Source organism: Pseudorca crassidens, chromosome 15 (genome assembly GCF_039906515.1).
Source record: "Pseudorca crassidens isolate mPseCra1 chromosome 15, mPseCra1.hap1, whole genome shotgun sequence".
Lineage (NCBI taxonomy): Eukaryota > Metazoa > Chordata > Mammalia > Artiodactyla > Delphinidae > Pseudorca > Pseudorca crassidens.
The window spans coordinates 1,681,719-1,698,191 of NC_090310.1; the positions used below are offsets into that span (position 1 = coordinate 1,681,719).

General features: G+C 62.8%; 1 protein-coding gene and 1 long non-coding RNA gene across 2 annotated transcripts; one reads left to right on the forward strand and one right to left on the reverse strand.

Moving 5' to 3' along the window:
* Positions 1-865: 865 nt before the first annotated feature.
* On the reverse strand, positions 866-2,601 carry GRIFIN (galectin-related inter-fiber protein). The gene is made up of 5 exons (XM_067705088.1): positions 2,416-2,601; positions 2,094-2,173; positions 1,838-1,997; positions 1,148-1,314; positions 866-1,016 (listed from the first exon to the last, which is right to left on the reverse strand). The coding sequence occupies exons 1-5, from the start codon at positions 2,599-2,601 to the stop codon at positions 1,001-1,003; spliced, it is 609 nt and encodes a 202-aa protein (XP_067561189.1). The 3' UTR covers positions 866-1,000.
* Positions 2,602-3,005: 404 nt separating this feature from the next.
* Positions 3,006-15,125, forward strand: LOC137206587 (uncharacterized). Its single transcript, XR_010934703.1, has 3 exons — positions 3,006-3,238; positions 8,959-9,065; positions 13,401-15,125. It is a non-coding gene; the product is annotated as an uncharacterized lncRNA (long non-coding RNA).
* The last annotated feature ends 1,348 nt before the right edge of the window (positions 15,126-16,473 follow it).

The following is a 16,473-nucleotide window of genomic DNA, read 5'->3' on the forward strand; positions in this document are numbered from 1 at the left end:
CAGGAATCCCACGGCAGGTGATGTCATGACGAGTGCCAGCCACTTCTCTAGCGCTTCTCCTGAATCAGCTCCTGGAGCCTCACCGTTCCCGATGACTTGAGGGCTCTCTTCGTGCCCAGAAGTTCAGGAACTTGGCCAAGGTCGCACATCGGGGCAGCAGAGCTGCAACTCAGACGGAGACAGCCGGTTCTACACCCCACCCTTCTGTCTGTGATACCACTGACCTGCGACTTTTCTTTTAATAATAATTCACTTGCAAATAATTCACTTGCAAAGGGTGAACACCGGCTAAGCCTCATCCTAAACTGTGACATCACCATTTTAATTGAGATGGACAGAGAGATGGTTGGGTGAGCTGGGCTCGGAAGCCAGGGGCCGGGGGACTCGCAGCTGTGCTCACTGGCCAGGGCTCCCTCCTCCCCCACCACACGTACAGAAGTGGGCAGGGACAGGAATTGCAGGAGGGACCCTTCCGTGTACCCTAGGGGAAGTAGGGCAAAGAGGAATCTTTGGGACCTCTCAGTAGACTGCCCTGGGCTGGGGGCTGAGGGCGGAGCTGGAGGGTGTGAGTGTCCTGGGTGAAGACCGGCTGGGACCTTCTGGCCTATGGCCAGGAGCCCTCCCCTCCTTGGATCTCATCACCACTCCCCACCTCCAGATAGGGGCCTCCCCACAAGCCTGTCCCAGCACCCCCCCAGACCCTCAGTGTCCTGGGGGTGAGGTAAGGGGCTGGACCACCACCAGGACGTAGGTCTCAGGGACCCCTGACCCCTAGCCCTGGGGAGGGTGTCCAGGGCTGCTTCGAATGGCCCCACCCCACCCCAGCCCATCCCCCTCTCCAAGTAGCCAAGCTCCTGCAGCCTGCTTAAATTTTATTGAAGGTGGAGCTAGAGTGGGGGGCCAGAACCACAGGGCCCTCCCCACAGCTTCCCCAGCGTGGGTTTCACTGGGCGTGGGATGGCCAATGGCCAAGGCTCGATCCTGGGACTTCAGACACAGTTCAGTAGCCCACGTCCCTGCAAGCATCCAGGACAGCCGCCTCAGCTCCAGCCCCACCAGATGGGGACAGGGCAAGCCCACAGCACCCCCCCCCAGGCAAATGGGGCCCCGGGATAAAGATGCTCTGGGGGCGGGGCGGGAACATTACCCCCAGCTCAGGCCTCTCCTGGCCAGCTCCACCTGGGCCAGGCGGTGGTCACTCAGCACCTGCACCCGGGTGATGGCGGCCAGTGGCCTGTGGCGGTGGGAGAACTGCAGCACCTTGTGCTCCTGGGCGTGGACATGGAAGTGTTCCGCATCCGAGCTGACCTCCATCTGTGGGCGGGAGGCCAGTGACCCACGCACGGCCCACTGGGCCTGCGACCTGCTCCTGCACTGAGCTCCAAGAGCTCTGAGTCCAGGAGGCATAGCCGGGGGGCCCAGGGTTCCCTGAGCATGTGGAACGGCCGTCATGCAGGCCCGCCCCGTGGGAGTTCTGAACCCCCAGCTAGGAGTCCCTCCCTCTCTCCTCAGAGGGGTAGCTGGCGGCCAGGGGGTGGGCACCCTGTTGCACCCCCCAGACCCAGCAGTGAGACTCCAGCACTGGCCCTTTTACCCGTAAGCATCTCTAATAAGCCCCCTCCCCCAGGGACTCCCAGTGGGGACAGCAATGCTGCTGGAAGCCAGGGATACAGGGAGCCCTAGATGCTACACAGCATCCTTCCCACAAAGCAGCAGGTGGCCCTGATGTGTCCACAGGCACCCCAACCCCCGCCTCCCTGCCCCTCCCCCTAGGGCCTCGCCCACCCCACCCCATGGGTTCCCCTGCCTCCCAAGGGCCTCGCCCCACTCCCGTCACCTCAAAGGGCTCCCCGAGCACCAGCGGGAAGACATTGGACACCTCCTCCTGGCCCCAGTGGCCGCCCTGGAAGGTGTTGGCCACGATGGTGGCACTGGAGAACCGGGGCTTGATGTGGAAGACGATGTCCCCTGTCTCAGACAGGAAGTTGATCTCAAACCTGGGGGCATCATGAGGTTCGTGAGAGCAGCGAACGGCTGGGCAGTCACCCACCCAAGGCCAAGGAGGGGACCCTGGGGAGGGCGATGTCCCTTACTTGTCCTCTCCAGAGTCAGAGTGTCCCTGGACTAGCAGGTTCCAGCCCGGGGCCAGGCCCCCTGCATAGAAGGCTTCAAACTGCAGGCAGAAGAGGGGACAGAGCGCCCTGTGTCTGTGACATCCTCCCCCTCCGGTACTCCACTTGTCCAGGCGTCCCCCAAAGTGCACGCACTTTGCCCGGACCCTGGCCCTCTGAGCAGCATTCCCTCTCAGCCTGGGGTTCTCGTGGGAGGGCAGCTCTGTGGGGGAGGAGCACAGCTGACTGGGGGACCCTCCCCGCTGGCCCTGCTCCCTTCTCCCCAAGTCCAGGTCTCACCCACCTGCAGTGTCATCTCTCCAGCTTCTGCTGGGAGCAGCAAGAGCCTGGGGATATAGGCGGGCCGGGCTGGGCGGGGGCTCGGGAGCCGCACCCCAAGGGTGGCTGATGAGGTCACTGTGCCTTTCCCTGCCCCCACCTCTCCCTCCGTCCTCAGCCTCTCGCCCTCCCCCACCAGCAGGTCCTCCATTCAAGCTCCAGGGACAGGGCGGCCCCTCCCCACCCCCATTGCCTCGGGGCCTGTCTGCCTCTCGAAGTTCACCTCGCTTCTTAGGATCCTTCAGGCACCTGGGAAAGCAGCTTCTCCCCCATTTTTGCGGGAAGGGCGTGGTTGAGGCAGCCCCCCCACCCCGTCTCCAGGATCTCAGGGACCCACACCCTCCCCTGTGGTCAAGCGAGGAGGGGCTGGGGGGACGCCGTCAGACCACCTGGTGCCTCCGGCCTGTGCCCCCGGCCCAGCGCAGCCCCGCCCCCCCTGCTGCCCTGCTCCAGAGGCTCAGCTGGCCCCACGGGGCAGAGCTGGGATTAGGCTGGGCCGCTGCGGTCAGCACATTCCAGGACGCTGGCGGGTGGACAAGATGGGGGAGAGCCTTTCCCACAGCCCCTCTCCTCTCCTGGCCTGGCTCCTGGGCCCCGGCGCGGGGGAGGGGGCCTGGCTGGGGCCCTCGGGGAGCGTGTAGCCGAGACAGGCAGAGTCTCCCCAGGCTTTGGGGGCAGCCATGGGGGCCTCTTGGCTGGACTGTCCGGGGGGCCGACCCAGAGAGGAGCCAGGGCAGGCTCAGGGAGCACCGGGGCTGCTGTGCGCGGCGAGCGTGTACGGTGAGCAGGTGGGTGAGTGTGTAAGGGTGCAGGTGACGGGGGTGGGGTGGGGGGGGCGCGGGGGTGGTGAGCGTGGGACCGGGCGGCTGGGGAAACGCAGCGTGTGCGACAGTGCGCCCACGGCGGTGGGAGGTGTCACGTCCGAGGTAAGCGCGTGCGCCGCAGGTGCCACTGCTGTTTCCCTGCCCAGCGAGCCTCGGCGGGGTGGGCATGCATCTGGCCCCCCGGGGCCTGAGGGGTGCTCGGCCAGGATTGCCAGGCCTGCGTAACCCCACCACTCCCCTCGGGCCATTCTTCCCTCCAGCCCCTGGTGCGTCCCGCCTGGCCTCTCCACCTGTGCTGGTGACAGGCGTGCGCCTGTCATTTTTGATGAGGGGGGTGATGCGAAGGCCAAGGCCGGGAAGGGCAGTTTCGGCCTCCCTGACAGGCACGGGACAGGGCTGGCCGGGCCTGCAGGGGGCAGCCCTGGGCAGCGGAGGCGAGGCTGCCTGCTATGGCTTCCTGCCTCCGACACCAGCCTGCCTGTATGCACATCCCTGTCCCAACCCAGCGTGGCCGTCCTGGGGACTGAAGGCTGCAGACCCCTCCCCCGTGCCTCCCCCCAGCGATCACAGAGAGGGGAGCCCCTGCCACAGTGGCCTAGCAGGAGGGTAAGGCCCCTTGCTGCCTCTGCACATCCCTGTACCGTCTCCTGTCCAGCTGCCAGGTGGAGACGTGGATCCTGGACTCTGGGTACAGCAGTAGCCGGTGCCCAGGGCCCAGTGAGGGGCAGAGCACACGGTCAGGGGAGCAGAACGGGCTGCCAGCTGGCTGGGCGACCTGGAGCTAGTAGCCTCTGGGCCGCAGTCGTCCCAGCTGCACGCGACAGTTCTGTTCCCCGTGCCTGTCTCCTGGGCAGGGGAGGGTGGCCTGGGGTGGCCACGGCCCTGGCTGGACGCAGCAACCTGGGCTGTGGTCTCCTGGCTTTGAGGTCAGCAGGGGTTCTGGCGGAGACTCCTTGGGAGTCAGTGGCCTGCAGCCCTAGCTGGGCATCGGGGGCGGGCCCTGGCCTGGGGGGAGGAGCCTGCGGACCCCTGATTTGGGCAGGCCTGTCCCGCTCTAAGCCTCAGCCTCCCAATCAATGGGGGACAATGGGGGCTGTGTTGAGGTAGCCCACTGGGCCGAGCCTGCCTGTTCACTCCAGCCTGGAGACCTCAGAAAGCCCAACTGGGAGGATGCAGCTCTGGGCCTCCGCCCACCCCGTGACACCTGTGCCTGGCATGAGCCTACGCCTGGCCAGGGCTGTGGTCTCACCACCCCCTGGCTGTGGTTTTGGAACCTCTCCTACGTGGGGTGGGAGACAGGAGCACCCGAAGCTCTCAGCAGTGGGGACGGCCAAGGGCCCAGAAGCCCCCAGCGGGGCTGGGGGGATGGAGAGAGGGACACCTAGGCCGCACGTGGCTGGCCCAGCCCTGCAGGCACGCCCCAGCCAGTCCTCAGGGGCCCCTGCGGCGGGGGCAGTGGGCAGTGCCCCAACCTGGAATTGTGCTATGGCTTGGGGCCTGGGAGCAAACAGACCTGCCCAGCCAGACGATGCCCCTCTTCCTCCCGGATGTGCGATTTTGCCCTGGACTGTTGGTTTCCATAGGCTCCGGAGGAGGTAGCAGGGTCTCCACCCAGCTCCACAGAGGATCTTCACCAGGATGGCGGCCTGGGCTCAGAGGCCCGCCCTCAGCCCTGGGGCCACCATCGCCAGGTGGCGCCAGGCATGGGGCTGGTGCTCAGAGATACCCAGAAGAGAAATCCTGCCCCATGGCATAGTGATAACCTCCGTCTACCCGGAGCTCACGATGCTAGGCACTCAGCTAAGCTCTTTACGGGCAGCATCACGTGTCCTGCACCGGATATAAGGGCACAGAGAAGTTAAGCAACTTGCCCAAGGTCACACAGCTAGGGAGTGACAAAGCCAGATTTTGAACCCAGCAGTCTGCCCCTGGATGTGAAGCCCTTCACCAGACCAGGATGGGAGGTTATCAGGGTCGGCTTCCTGGAGGAGGAGGCAGCTAAAGCGGGTCTTAGAGAATAAGAATTAGAAGGTGGTAGGGAAGAGTGAGAGCAGAGCACCGGGAGGCAGGGCTGTGTAGGAGTCCTGTCAACGCCAGGCAGGGTCTGACACACCTCGGTGCCCCACAGACCTCGGGCACAAGTCCCCCGGGACACTTTGACGAGGACTGCCTCATCTTTTGGGGAGGCCAGCACAGCTTTCATGGGCTTCGTGGAGTCAGGCGTCATTGCGCCGACTTGAGCAATGAGGAAACAGACAGGGGACACCTCCCCAGAGCCCCATGGCAAAGGGTGGCAGCATCAGGACGCGAGGGCTGCCTCCGGACTCCCAGCCCCATGCTCTTTCCAGCCCCCATCCTCTCTTGTCGTGAGCAACCAGCCTGGCCCACCAATGACCGATTCCGGGTCTGGGGGGGTCTCAGGCCGGGCCAGGCTGCCCTAGGAGCCCTCTTCAGATTCCAAGACCCTCCCAGGACCGGCCCCCGCCCCGTCCCCAGCCCAGGTCTGGAACCACTTGCTGACAGGTCAGCATGGAGATTCCCAGCCCCCACTTGGCAGGGAGGCACCAGCAGCTTCCAGGCAGGGGCCACACCTGGCCCGGGACACGCAGCTTCGGGCCAGCTCTCCCCCTGGATGGGCGCTTGGTGGCATTTGTGCTTAGTGGCTCCCTTCTTCTCCCCCCTGCTGGGGCCACGGCGTGAGTGTGCCCTCTGGGTCAACAGGGAGAGTGAGGGCAGTTTGAAAACACCGTCCCACACAGGTGGGGAAACCGAGGCCCAGGAGGCGAGGGCTCGCTGAGAGGCAGCCTAGGCGGCAGCAGGGCCCTAAGCTCTGGCCTCTGCTGCCCCTTTGAGGCCCCTCGTAGGACCTTGGCTGTAAGGCCTGTTAAAGGCTGGAGCTGCCAGGGCTGCTTCTGGGAGAGGGCAGCAAGGTCCCGCACTCCTGTTGCTCCCTCCCCTGTCCCCTCTGAATCCTCTAACAGCTTCCCAGCCACCACCTGTCCCCAGTCCCGTTCTCTCAAAGCTTAGTCGAGTCGCTCATAAAAGCTTCCTGGGTCTCTCCCTCCTCTGAATTGCACTCGCTCACTCAGGACAGAAGTCATTTTCAATCCAAGCCATTCACTGAGGCCCTACTGCGTGCCAGGAGCTGCCTCGGACCCTCAGAGACCTATAGGGAAGGAGGCAGGTCTGAGCCTGATCCACGCGGGCACCTCCTCTCCCACCTCCTCCCTGCCTGCCGGTGCCCACGCAGGTCCTGGCACACAGTAGGTGCTCAAGAAAATGCCATGACCATGCGACTTGGGGCAGACAGAGGCCCCAGGCTCAGGGAAGGGAGATATGAGAAAGACCAAGGGAACTCAGCTCATCCTGGCCACGATTGCTATCACTTATCAGCTGAGCCCCTACTATGTGCTCAGTGCTGTGCCAGGTGTTTGTCGTGAATCCGTCTGCTGGGTGGGTTACCATCTGCACATCACAACCAGCTGCCCGTTCAGTTACTGAGCTAATGTTAGCTGAATCCTGCTCTCTGCCAGGCCCTGTGCTATGGGTCACAAGACAGACAGACAGACAAACAGTCTTTGCCCTCATGGAGCTTCCAGTGTCTGAGGAAGGGAGCGAACATTAAATGACAAATCCAACACCACGTTATTGAGTTATTATTACGATAAAAGCTCTGAAGGGAAAATATGGGGAGTGATGATCGTGTACAGGGGGCACTTGTATATGATATGAGCTGGTCAGGGGAGACTTCCTGGAGGAGGTGACATTGGAGCTGAGCCCAGAAGAGAAGGAACTAGCCAGAAGAAGGGGTGGGGGGAAGAGTGTTGCTGGCAAAGGCAACAGCATGTGCTAAGGCCCTGGGGAGGGAGAGGCCAGGATGGGGAAGACAACTCCCCAGCCGACCTCTGAGGCCTGGCTGAAGTCCAGCCCTTCCTGGCCTTCCCTGCCAGGCACCACCGTCCCCTCCCTAATTTGGCCCGGCATTGTCCCTGGCCATTGTCCTCGTCTCATTCTTTCTGCCCCCACATCTCTTATCATCCAGAGGATCTGCTCACTTGGGGACACACGGGGGCTGATAAGGTTTCACTGGAGCCAGTGCTAAGCAGGTGCTGCGAGATCTGACGCCGCCCCTCTCCCGGGCGGGGGCGCCGGTGGCAGCCCTTGGCGTCGGCCTGGCCTTCCTCCCGCGCGGACCCCGCAGGGCCCACCTCTTGGGGCTGCCCCTCCTGCCCTACACCCTTCCCTCCACGCCCCTGCGAAGCAGAGCAGGCCCACCTGCCCCTGACAGGCGGAGCGCCCTTGCCCCTCCCTGGGCTGCAGTTTCTCCATCTGAGGTCGCCAAGTGGGGCAATGAGCACAGCCTGTGAGCTCAGCTGGGGGCAGAAGCAAAGCCGGACTTGGCCCAAAGGAGGGACGTGGAGAAGGGGCTCTGGGTGGGCCGGGCCACGGAGCCGCCACGCAGGTGGGGGTAAGGCTGGTGTTTCTCCAGACAGAGGCAGGAGCCCCGAGGGAGTGCAGAACCCACCCCGGGGCCAGGCCTTAGCTCCGGCTGGGCAGGGGGAGTGCTCCACCCCCATTCCACTTTACTAGGCATTTTATAGGGCGGCAACCAAGGCTCATGGGGAGTTCGAGCTGGCCCAGGTCCACGCAGCCAGTCGCTGGTGGAGCTGCCGTTCTTAGTCACAACCCTGCAGAAGTGGGGCCAGGGTTTAGGGGGTAGGATAGAGGCCCCCCAGCTTCCCTCTGTCATTTCCCAGCTCCCACAGCTACGCTCCTTGCCTCAGCATGTGTTAGCAAGAGCCCCTCCCTTTGCAGTCCTCCAAGTGAGTTCATGTCTGCTCATAGCCCTGCTGGGTGAGGGCTTCCCTTCCCACTTTACAGATGGAGAGACCGAGGCCACTGTGGGCAGCGTGACCACCAGTTTCCCTGGTGAGGCGTTGCTGTGAACGACCCTCGAGGGGTCACTCGGAGCCCTTCAAAAGGATGTGCTTGAGAGACTCCAAAAGCCCTTGGTGGTGCTGCTCTGGGGGGGATGGGGGAGAGGGCTCCCTAATGGCCCTGGTGGGTTGGGACCTGGGTGGACTGTGGGACTTCTTGGGCCTTGGGCCAGTACCAGCCATGAGTTATCCCATGGTGGCAGCCATCGTGGAGGAAGCTCAACTAGCCCAGACACACCTATCAGAAAGGGGGCCACTGGCCGGGCACAACAGCCAATGAGAGGGGCTGGGGGCCAGCCGGGCTCGTCAGGGCAGGGTGGAGCAGCCCGACTGACGTCTGGCCTGGAGGGGAGACTGTAAGGCTTCCTCCAGACGGGCTCTGTGCTCCGGCAGCCTCCAGGGAAGCATCCTGCCCCAGGTTTATAAACACATGCAGCAGCAGCCTGGATCTGAGGACGGAGGGGCTGGGAATCCTATTAGATGAGACGGTGGCTGGGGGATCCTAGAGCTGGCCTGAAGATGGGGCTGCCAGAGCCTCGAGGACCCAGAGAGCCCCGCCCCCAGCACCGGGCCAGACGTGGGGACACAGGACAGCAGGCGTGGGTTCAGGCCCCACTCTGTAGAGAGTGGACCTCCATGTGCTGCTCTGTGACCTGGGGCCACGACCCCTCCCCGGTGAGGGGTGAGGTAAGGGGAGGGGAACCTGACCCAGGCAGCCCTCCATCACTTGCTCCCAAACATTTACAGAGCGCCTGCTGCGTGGAGTTGTGGGGAGAACGACAGAACATGCATTGCGGTGGGAGAGACAGATGATAAACAGCTCAACAAATATTACACGTGGAATATTCTAGATGGTGAGTTGTGCTAGGAAGAAAGTAAAATAGGACAGTAGCATTAAAAAAAAAACTGTACCATCCAGTTCAATAGCCCCTGACTGCACTTCGATGTTGAGCACTTGAGATGTGAGTGTAAAAAAAACACTAGATTGGGAGTTCCCTGGTGGTCTAGTGGTTAGGATTCCGGGCTTTCACTGCCATGGCCTGGGTTCAGCCCCTGGTTGGGGAACAGAGATCCGGCAAGCCGTGCAGCACGGCCAAAAACATCCAGAAAACAAAAACCCCACTAGACTTACAAGACTTAGTGCAGAGAAATGATGTAAAGTACCCCATTAATAAGCTCATACTGATCGCTTGTTAAACGATGCTATCTTGGACATCCTGGGTTAAATGTACAAGATATTATTAAAATTAATTCTGCCTGTTTTAAAAACTTTTTTAACGTGGCCACTAGAAAATTTTTTTTTTTTTTTTTTTTGCGGTACGCGGGCCTCTCACTGCCGTGGCCTCTCCCGTTGCGGAGCACAGGCTCCGGACGCGCAGGCTCAGCGGCCATGGCTCACGGGCCCAGCCGCTCCGCGGCATGCGGGATCCTCCCGGACCGGGGCACGAACCCGCGTCCCCTGCATCGGCAGGCGGACTCCCAACCACTGCGCCACCAGGGCAGCCCTGGAAAAATTTTAAGTTGCATCTGTGCCTGCATTCTGCTTCTCTGGGATGGCGCAAGCTGAGCTGGTGGGGGGGGAGGGGTGGGGGCTATTTCAGCTGGAGCAGGAAGGAGGCTCTCAGGGGAGGGAGGGAGGGAAGACACTGCCTCGAGACCTCATGCTGAGAAAGACCCAGCCTGGGAGGCCCGGAAAGAATGCCCCGGGCAGAGGGAACTGTAGGTGCCAAGGCCCTGAGGTCAGAGCAGCAAGGGGGCCGGCGTGGCCGGGGTGCCGGGGGCTGGGGCGGTGCGAGGTGACATTGCGGAGATGAGCTGAGGCTACACCTGTGAGAGGGACAGGCTGGGGCTGGACCACGTGAGGGACCTCCGGCGTCCCCCTAAATGCTGGGGGCAGCAGCGTGGGGAATGGGCTGGTCTGGGTCTGCCCCCTCCCTAGAGTCCTCCTGGGGCAGCTCTGGCCCAGCACAGCCAGGGAGCCCCAGCCAATGCCCCCGCCCGGGACACCGGGAGGTCAGTGTGGTCACTGTGTCCCCACACCATGCTCCCTGCAGGCCCCCCCGGGCCAGCTGCCACATGGCCCCCACCCGCTCAGGCTGACCTCCTCGAACGCTCTCGCCAAGATCATTGGGAAAGGCCCAGGGGAGCCGCCAGCTCCCAAAATAACCTCCCACCAGTTCCAGGACATCTGTGGGGGGCGGAGTCCCAGAACCCCAAGCTGAGAGCCCCGTGCAAGGTGGAGGCTGGGAATGGGGACACGGGTAGGGGCCAGGGAGGGAGAGAGAGGGACAGGGAGAGAAGAGGAGATGGACAGAGACCAGTAGAGGCGCATGGAGGAACGGGGCCAGGGAAGGGGGCAGAGGCGGTGCGTGGAGCGTGGGGCACCGGCCAGCACTCGTCTCAGGCTGGGCAGCCCCCAGCCCCTTTAGAAGGGCGGGCCACGTGGGCCTCCAGAGGAGGGAGCGGCTGCACCCCTGAGATGAGGGCTGGCTGGGGGGCAGCTGAGCAGAAGGTGGATGTTGGGTGGATGAGCGGTGCCGGGAGCGGGGCCCTCACAGCCCAGCAGCCCCGTCTGACAGGTTGGGCCCCACAGGGCCTCAGAGGCTCCAAAGGAATCCTCTCTTAGGCTCTCTATTTTCCCAGGGGGAAACTGAGGCTCAGAGAGGCTGAGTATCTTGTCTGAGGACCACAGCACGCGAGAGGCAGGCGAGGACTCTTTCCCCTCTGTGTCCTTCACGTACTTGCTCCCCACTCCCCCAGCTGGCAAGCTTCCCCTGCCCTGGGTCACTCGGGGTTGGGGACTGTCCCCTGAGCAGTGTGGCCAGAACTAGCTGAACTTGTGGAATTCCCCAGCTCGAGGAGCAGCAGGGCGGGCGAGAGCCCCGGTGGGCCGGCACCTGGGGGTGGGGGAGAGACTGTGGCGGAGGGGGCTGCCCAGGGAGCCCGGCCCTCCCCGACCCAGGGCGCAGCCTGGAATTCTGGGAAGTGGGAACTGCGGGGTGGTTTCTTGACATTAAAGGGTCTTTACTGCAAGACCCCTAGCCTGGTCCGCACGGTCCATCCATCCATCCATCCATCATTCATTCAACAAACATTTAGTACATGCTCATTGTGTGGGGGGAGCCGGGCGGCCGCAGTGGGTGAGGGGAACAGTCTCGGTGGAAGACTGAGGCCAGAGCAGGTGGACCCTGAGGCCACCTGGACGCAGTGGGGGCCCGTGTGGGTGCACGGGGAAGTGGGCAGCCATGGGCTGCTCTGGGGTCTGCAAGGTAAGGTCAGGGTCGGGACTCTGCAGGGTCTGGGGTGCCCCCAGCCCACACATCCTGGAGAGGGGTCGTGGTGTTTTCTACCCAAAACCAAGACTGTCCATTAAATGACCCCACCTCCACCCCACGCCATCAAGGTCCTGCTTGTTTTGTGATGGTGGGAATTTTGCAACGTGTTTCTTGGACTAGAAAAGAATAACCACTTGTGTGTCTAACTCCAGTGGTGCTGGAGGGCCTTCTGTGCGACGGGGAAGCCCAGCAAGGGTCAAGTTCAAGAAGGGAGTGCCTAGCAGGTCCCTGAGGGGGCAGCGGACCAGGGGAGGGGCAGATCGACCCAAGGCAGGTGCCCACCTGTCCCTCGGGCCACAGCACGATGCTCTGGAGGAGGCCAGGGTGGGCGGGACTCCGGGGCCCAGGACAGAGGCCAGGCCACCCTCAGGGGACGGGAGAGGGCGCGGGGGAATGGTGCAGAGCGGAGGGCGTGGTCGGCTGATCTCCCCATTGAAATGGTGGGAGAGGCCCCTGAGAGGGGCCCCAGCTTGGGCTTAGCCACAGGAGGCCTGGGGGAGGCAGAGGGCAAGGCCGAGTGGGCAGGGAGGAAGTGGAGACCCTTGCACTTCCCTTGCCTCCTTTCACTTCCTTGGCCTCTCCCCTCCCCCGCCCCTCCCCGCGGAGACACAGGCTCGGGGCCTGGGTGCAGCACGCCAGCTCACCCCGGCCACCCGGCCACCAGGGCCCCTCCACCCCGTCCCCTCTCTGACTGCTGCTCCCACTTCCCCAGGCTGGGACGGGACACGAGATTCTTTCAAAAACATTTCCTTTGCAAAATAATCCTTCGAAATATGTTTTTGGAAATGAACTCCTGATCAGAACAGGAAGAAGTTAATTACAGCCCCTCCCCAGAGGGGCGCGGGGAAGGAAGCCTGGTGGTCAGAAACACAAGTAAGGGCCAGGTTGGCGGCTCTGACGCCCCACCCACGCGTGGCCTCAGGCCCCCTTCCCCACTACCCTGCTGGCCCCTGGCCCCCCTCCCCCCTCAGCGCACAGATGGGGAGACGGAGACCCAGAGAGGCCCAGGGGCATGGCCAGGGTCACAGGTTCAAGGCAGAGCAGGTCAGAGCCCCCTCCCCCTGCCACCACGTGGCGTCCATGTGAGAGTGCCGGTAGGTGTGTGCATACGCGTGTCCGTGTGCCTGTGCATGTGGACAGGAAGGTGAGCCGGGGCGTGCCTCATTGAGGTGGGCTGAGGAAAGCCTGCAGGTCTGCAGTGCTGGCTTAGCTGGAGCTGGGCCTCTGCGGGCCCCACTTCCTCATGGCCCCAGGCCCCCTTTCCAGGTGCAGAGGTACTGGACTAGGGCCACAGGAGGAAGGAGATGGGGGCTGCTTTTCCGTGCCCCTGACCTTCAACCCTGAGCACCCTCCAAACAAGGGCCATCTGGGTTCCCCTAGGACCTAGACCAGGGCCCACTATGGACTGCCTCTGGGTGTTGCTACGTTCCTCTCCGTAAGCTCTGATGCTCACGTTCTGGGTTATGTCTTACAGGTACTAGGGCTCTGGTTATCTTGGAAGTTTGGGGCGTCTAAACCCTAACCTTTGCTTAGCCATTCGGCCAGGGGCCTCACCACCCAGCCCTCGGCACCAGGGTTCATTCAAGTGTAACTCTAAGGAGTGAGCCCTGGGGGCCATTCTTCCACACACCCACCTGCCCATCCATTTATCTTATGTCCTTCTGTCCATCTGTATTAGCTTCCTGTTGATGTTGTAATAAATTACAGCAAACTTAGTGGCTTAAAACAACACAATTTATCATCTTACTGTTCTGTGGGTCAGAGATGGGTCTTGCGGGTTAAAATCAAGATGTGGACAGGGCTGCGTCCCTTCTGGAGGCTCTAGGAGAGAATCAGTTTTCTGGCCTTTTCCAGTTTCCAGAGGCGGCCTGCATTCCTTGGCTGGAGGCCGTGGCCCCCGTCTTCAGAGCCAGCAGTGATGTCACTCAGCCTCTACTTCAATCTTCACAGCACCTCCGCCTCCCCTTTTCATTTATAAAACCCTGGTGACTACACTGGGTCCATCTGCGTGGCCCAGGATAATCTCTCCGCCTCAAGATTCTTCACTTATCACATCATCAAAGTCTCTTTTGCCGCGTAAGGCAACGTATTCACCGGTTTCAGGGGTTAGGACGTGGGAGTCTTTCGTGGGGGAGGCGCTATTCTACCTGCCGTCTCATCCTTCCATGTATCTGAGCGCCTGTTCACTCACCCATTCACCCTCCTGCCGTCTACCCACCTATGCACATCTGTCCATTGGTCCAGCCAGCCCGGCATTTTTCCACCTGTCCTTCTTTCCTTCTTTCTATCCACCTATCTATCCTTTCGTCTATCTGCCGCCCCATCCATTCATCTGATCATTCGTCCACCATCCATCTCTCCATCCCTCAGTCCTAACTTTGGTCTTTCCTTTCCATCCTGTGTCCGTCCATCCATCCATCCACTCACATGCACATCTGTCCATCTGTCTGTCCAGATGGGGCAGGATGCCAAAGGAGGATCAGAGAATCACGGAGGATGTGGTGGGGACAAAGGGTGGGGCCTCAACCCTCCCAGACTCTGCCTGGCTCGGTTTTCCTCTTCCTCACAGCTCAGCTCCTTCCTGGAACCACCAGTTGTCACCGCCCCCCCCCAGATGAATGGCTTCCTCTGCCACTCCCACCTGCCCAGAGTGGGGCCTCTCGAGGCCACAGCTGACCCTCCCGGTCTCTGACCCAGGCCCCAGGGAGCCGGTGGGTGTTTGCTGAGTGGATTTGGACCCGTTGTTATCAGCAGGGTGGGCGCCACCCCCTCCCATCTTCAGGCACAGCCCCGGGGGCCACAGAGGGGACCCCCTGCCTGAATGGACAGCCAGATGCAGGGATGAGCCGGTCCTCACTGCCTCCAGGCCCCGTTTCCCCTCCTGAGCTCAGCGCGGGCTGAGCCCTGGGTTCCGGGAGAGGCTGTGGGAAAGACCCCTTGCAGACCCTTCTCTGGCCTCAGGGTGTCTTGCGGGGGAGTGTTGGTCACCCCAGGGCTTGGGGAGAGGGCCCTGGACCAAGCCCAGGATGACTTGATGGGGAAAAAATGCCCCCAAGAGGAGTATCAGGCTTTGACTGCCAAGACAACCGTACTTATCACAGCCTCGTCCTCCTTATCTCCCTGCTGCGACAAGGGAGGGGGCTCCGGGCTCGCTGGGCCCTTGTCCAGGACTCCGACCCAGAGGGTGGGACCCTGGTCAACCTCACCCCGCTTTCTCTGAATCTCGTTGTCTCCGTGTCTCACTGTCTCTGTCTCTGTCTCTGTATCTTTATCTCTGACTCCCTCTGTCTCCAACCACATCCTTCCTCTGGGAGCTTCACTCTGCAACACAGCCCTGGAGTCTCACAGCCCAGGGTTCTGCCCTTGTGGCTCCCCCAACCCTGGCCTTGGAGACCTCCTCCCCAGGATGGCCTCCTAGTGGCTTCTACGGCTGACCTTGGTCTGGGCAGTGACCCCCACGCATGCTCCCCCAGGACCTGCATCCCCCCGCCCCCGCCCCGGTCTGCCTGCCCGGATGCTGAGGTGTGGCCAGCCTGGGGTCCTGGAACAGGACACCGTGTGGTCAGCCTCTCCTGGGGTCTGCAGCAGGCGCTCAGGTAGGAGCGCTGAGTGGGTGGGTGGGTGGATGGAGGATACATGGGCGGGTGTGTAGTAGGTGGGTGGGTGGATGTATGAGTAGTTGGCTGGGCTCAGACAGAACGGGTGATGGACAGACAGCTCATCCCGCAGCCCGGCAATGGCGGTCATCTATGCCCAGAGCCGGTCTGCTCCCGCCGGCCGGCTCAGTGCCCCAAGCTCCCCGCGTGACCTCCAGTGGCGCAGGCCAGAGAGGCTGCCGCCGGTTCCTGGCACGTGCCCTCCGGAGAAGCAGGCAGGAACGGGTGTGCCTGCCTCGTGGGCCAGGGCCCTGAGGAGGGGGGCAGGAAGGGAGGCGGGCTGTGCCAGCGGGCATCCCAGAGGCCAACCGGGAGGCAGGACTGGGCAGGGCCAACAGCAGCTCGAGACCTCTCGGTCACCCCAGACCGCCTCCAGCCGTGCCTGGGCCTCCCAGCGGCCTCCCCCAGGGCCACCCACCCTGCTGTCCGGGACCCAGCCAGGTCTACGCCGGTCACATCCCTGAGCTGCCCTTCTCCAGGGGGACCTCCAGCAGCGTCACAGACGCAGTGGGGGAAGGAGCTGGACTCGGGGATACACAGTGTCAGGATCTGAGCCCTGACTCTGAGCCGTCTGTGTGACCCTGAGTCAGACAACGAAGCAGGGCTTCAGTGTCCTAATCTGTAGCAGGGGCCTGTGGCCGCCCTCCCTTCAAGGCAGGCAGGTCTCTTGCTCCCCCCCCGCCCCCCAGGGGTCCAGGCTCATACTGATGGGGCCTGAGAGTTCCAGCCCCCAACAGTACAAGACCTGAAGTCCCATCATTGTCACCTCTGCTCACCCCTCGGGAGAAGCACAGTCCCCTGAGGCCCCTCAGCAGGGCCCCCAGGCTAGCAGCCCTGGCGAGGCCAGAGAAGCAGTGGTTTAACGAGGAAACAGAGCAACACGGCTGTCCTGAGTCTGAGGCCAGCCCCAGGGCCGCGACCCCAGCATCCCTGCAGCTCCCGGCGGAGCTGCGAGGTCCCCCTCCTGCTGCTGCACCTGTGAGGCTGGTGGGGCCCCGGGGCTGGGGTCCAGAAAAGGAACCAGGCTGGGGGGCAGGGCGGGGTCTGGCAGGGAGGGTGCAGGCCCCTTCTCTGTCCCCAGGCTGCTCCCTGCACAGCCCGCTGCCCACACACAGCCCTGCAGCACACCGCGCACTGAAAATACTGGTTCTGGGTGGGGGTGGGGGGGTAAACCCAGGCTGGTGGGGGGCCCTCTGCCCCCCTTTCCTCCCCCAGGCACCAGCCCCGCTCTGCCCCCGGCTCTCCTGCCCACGGCCCACAGTGTACCGTGG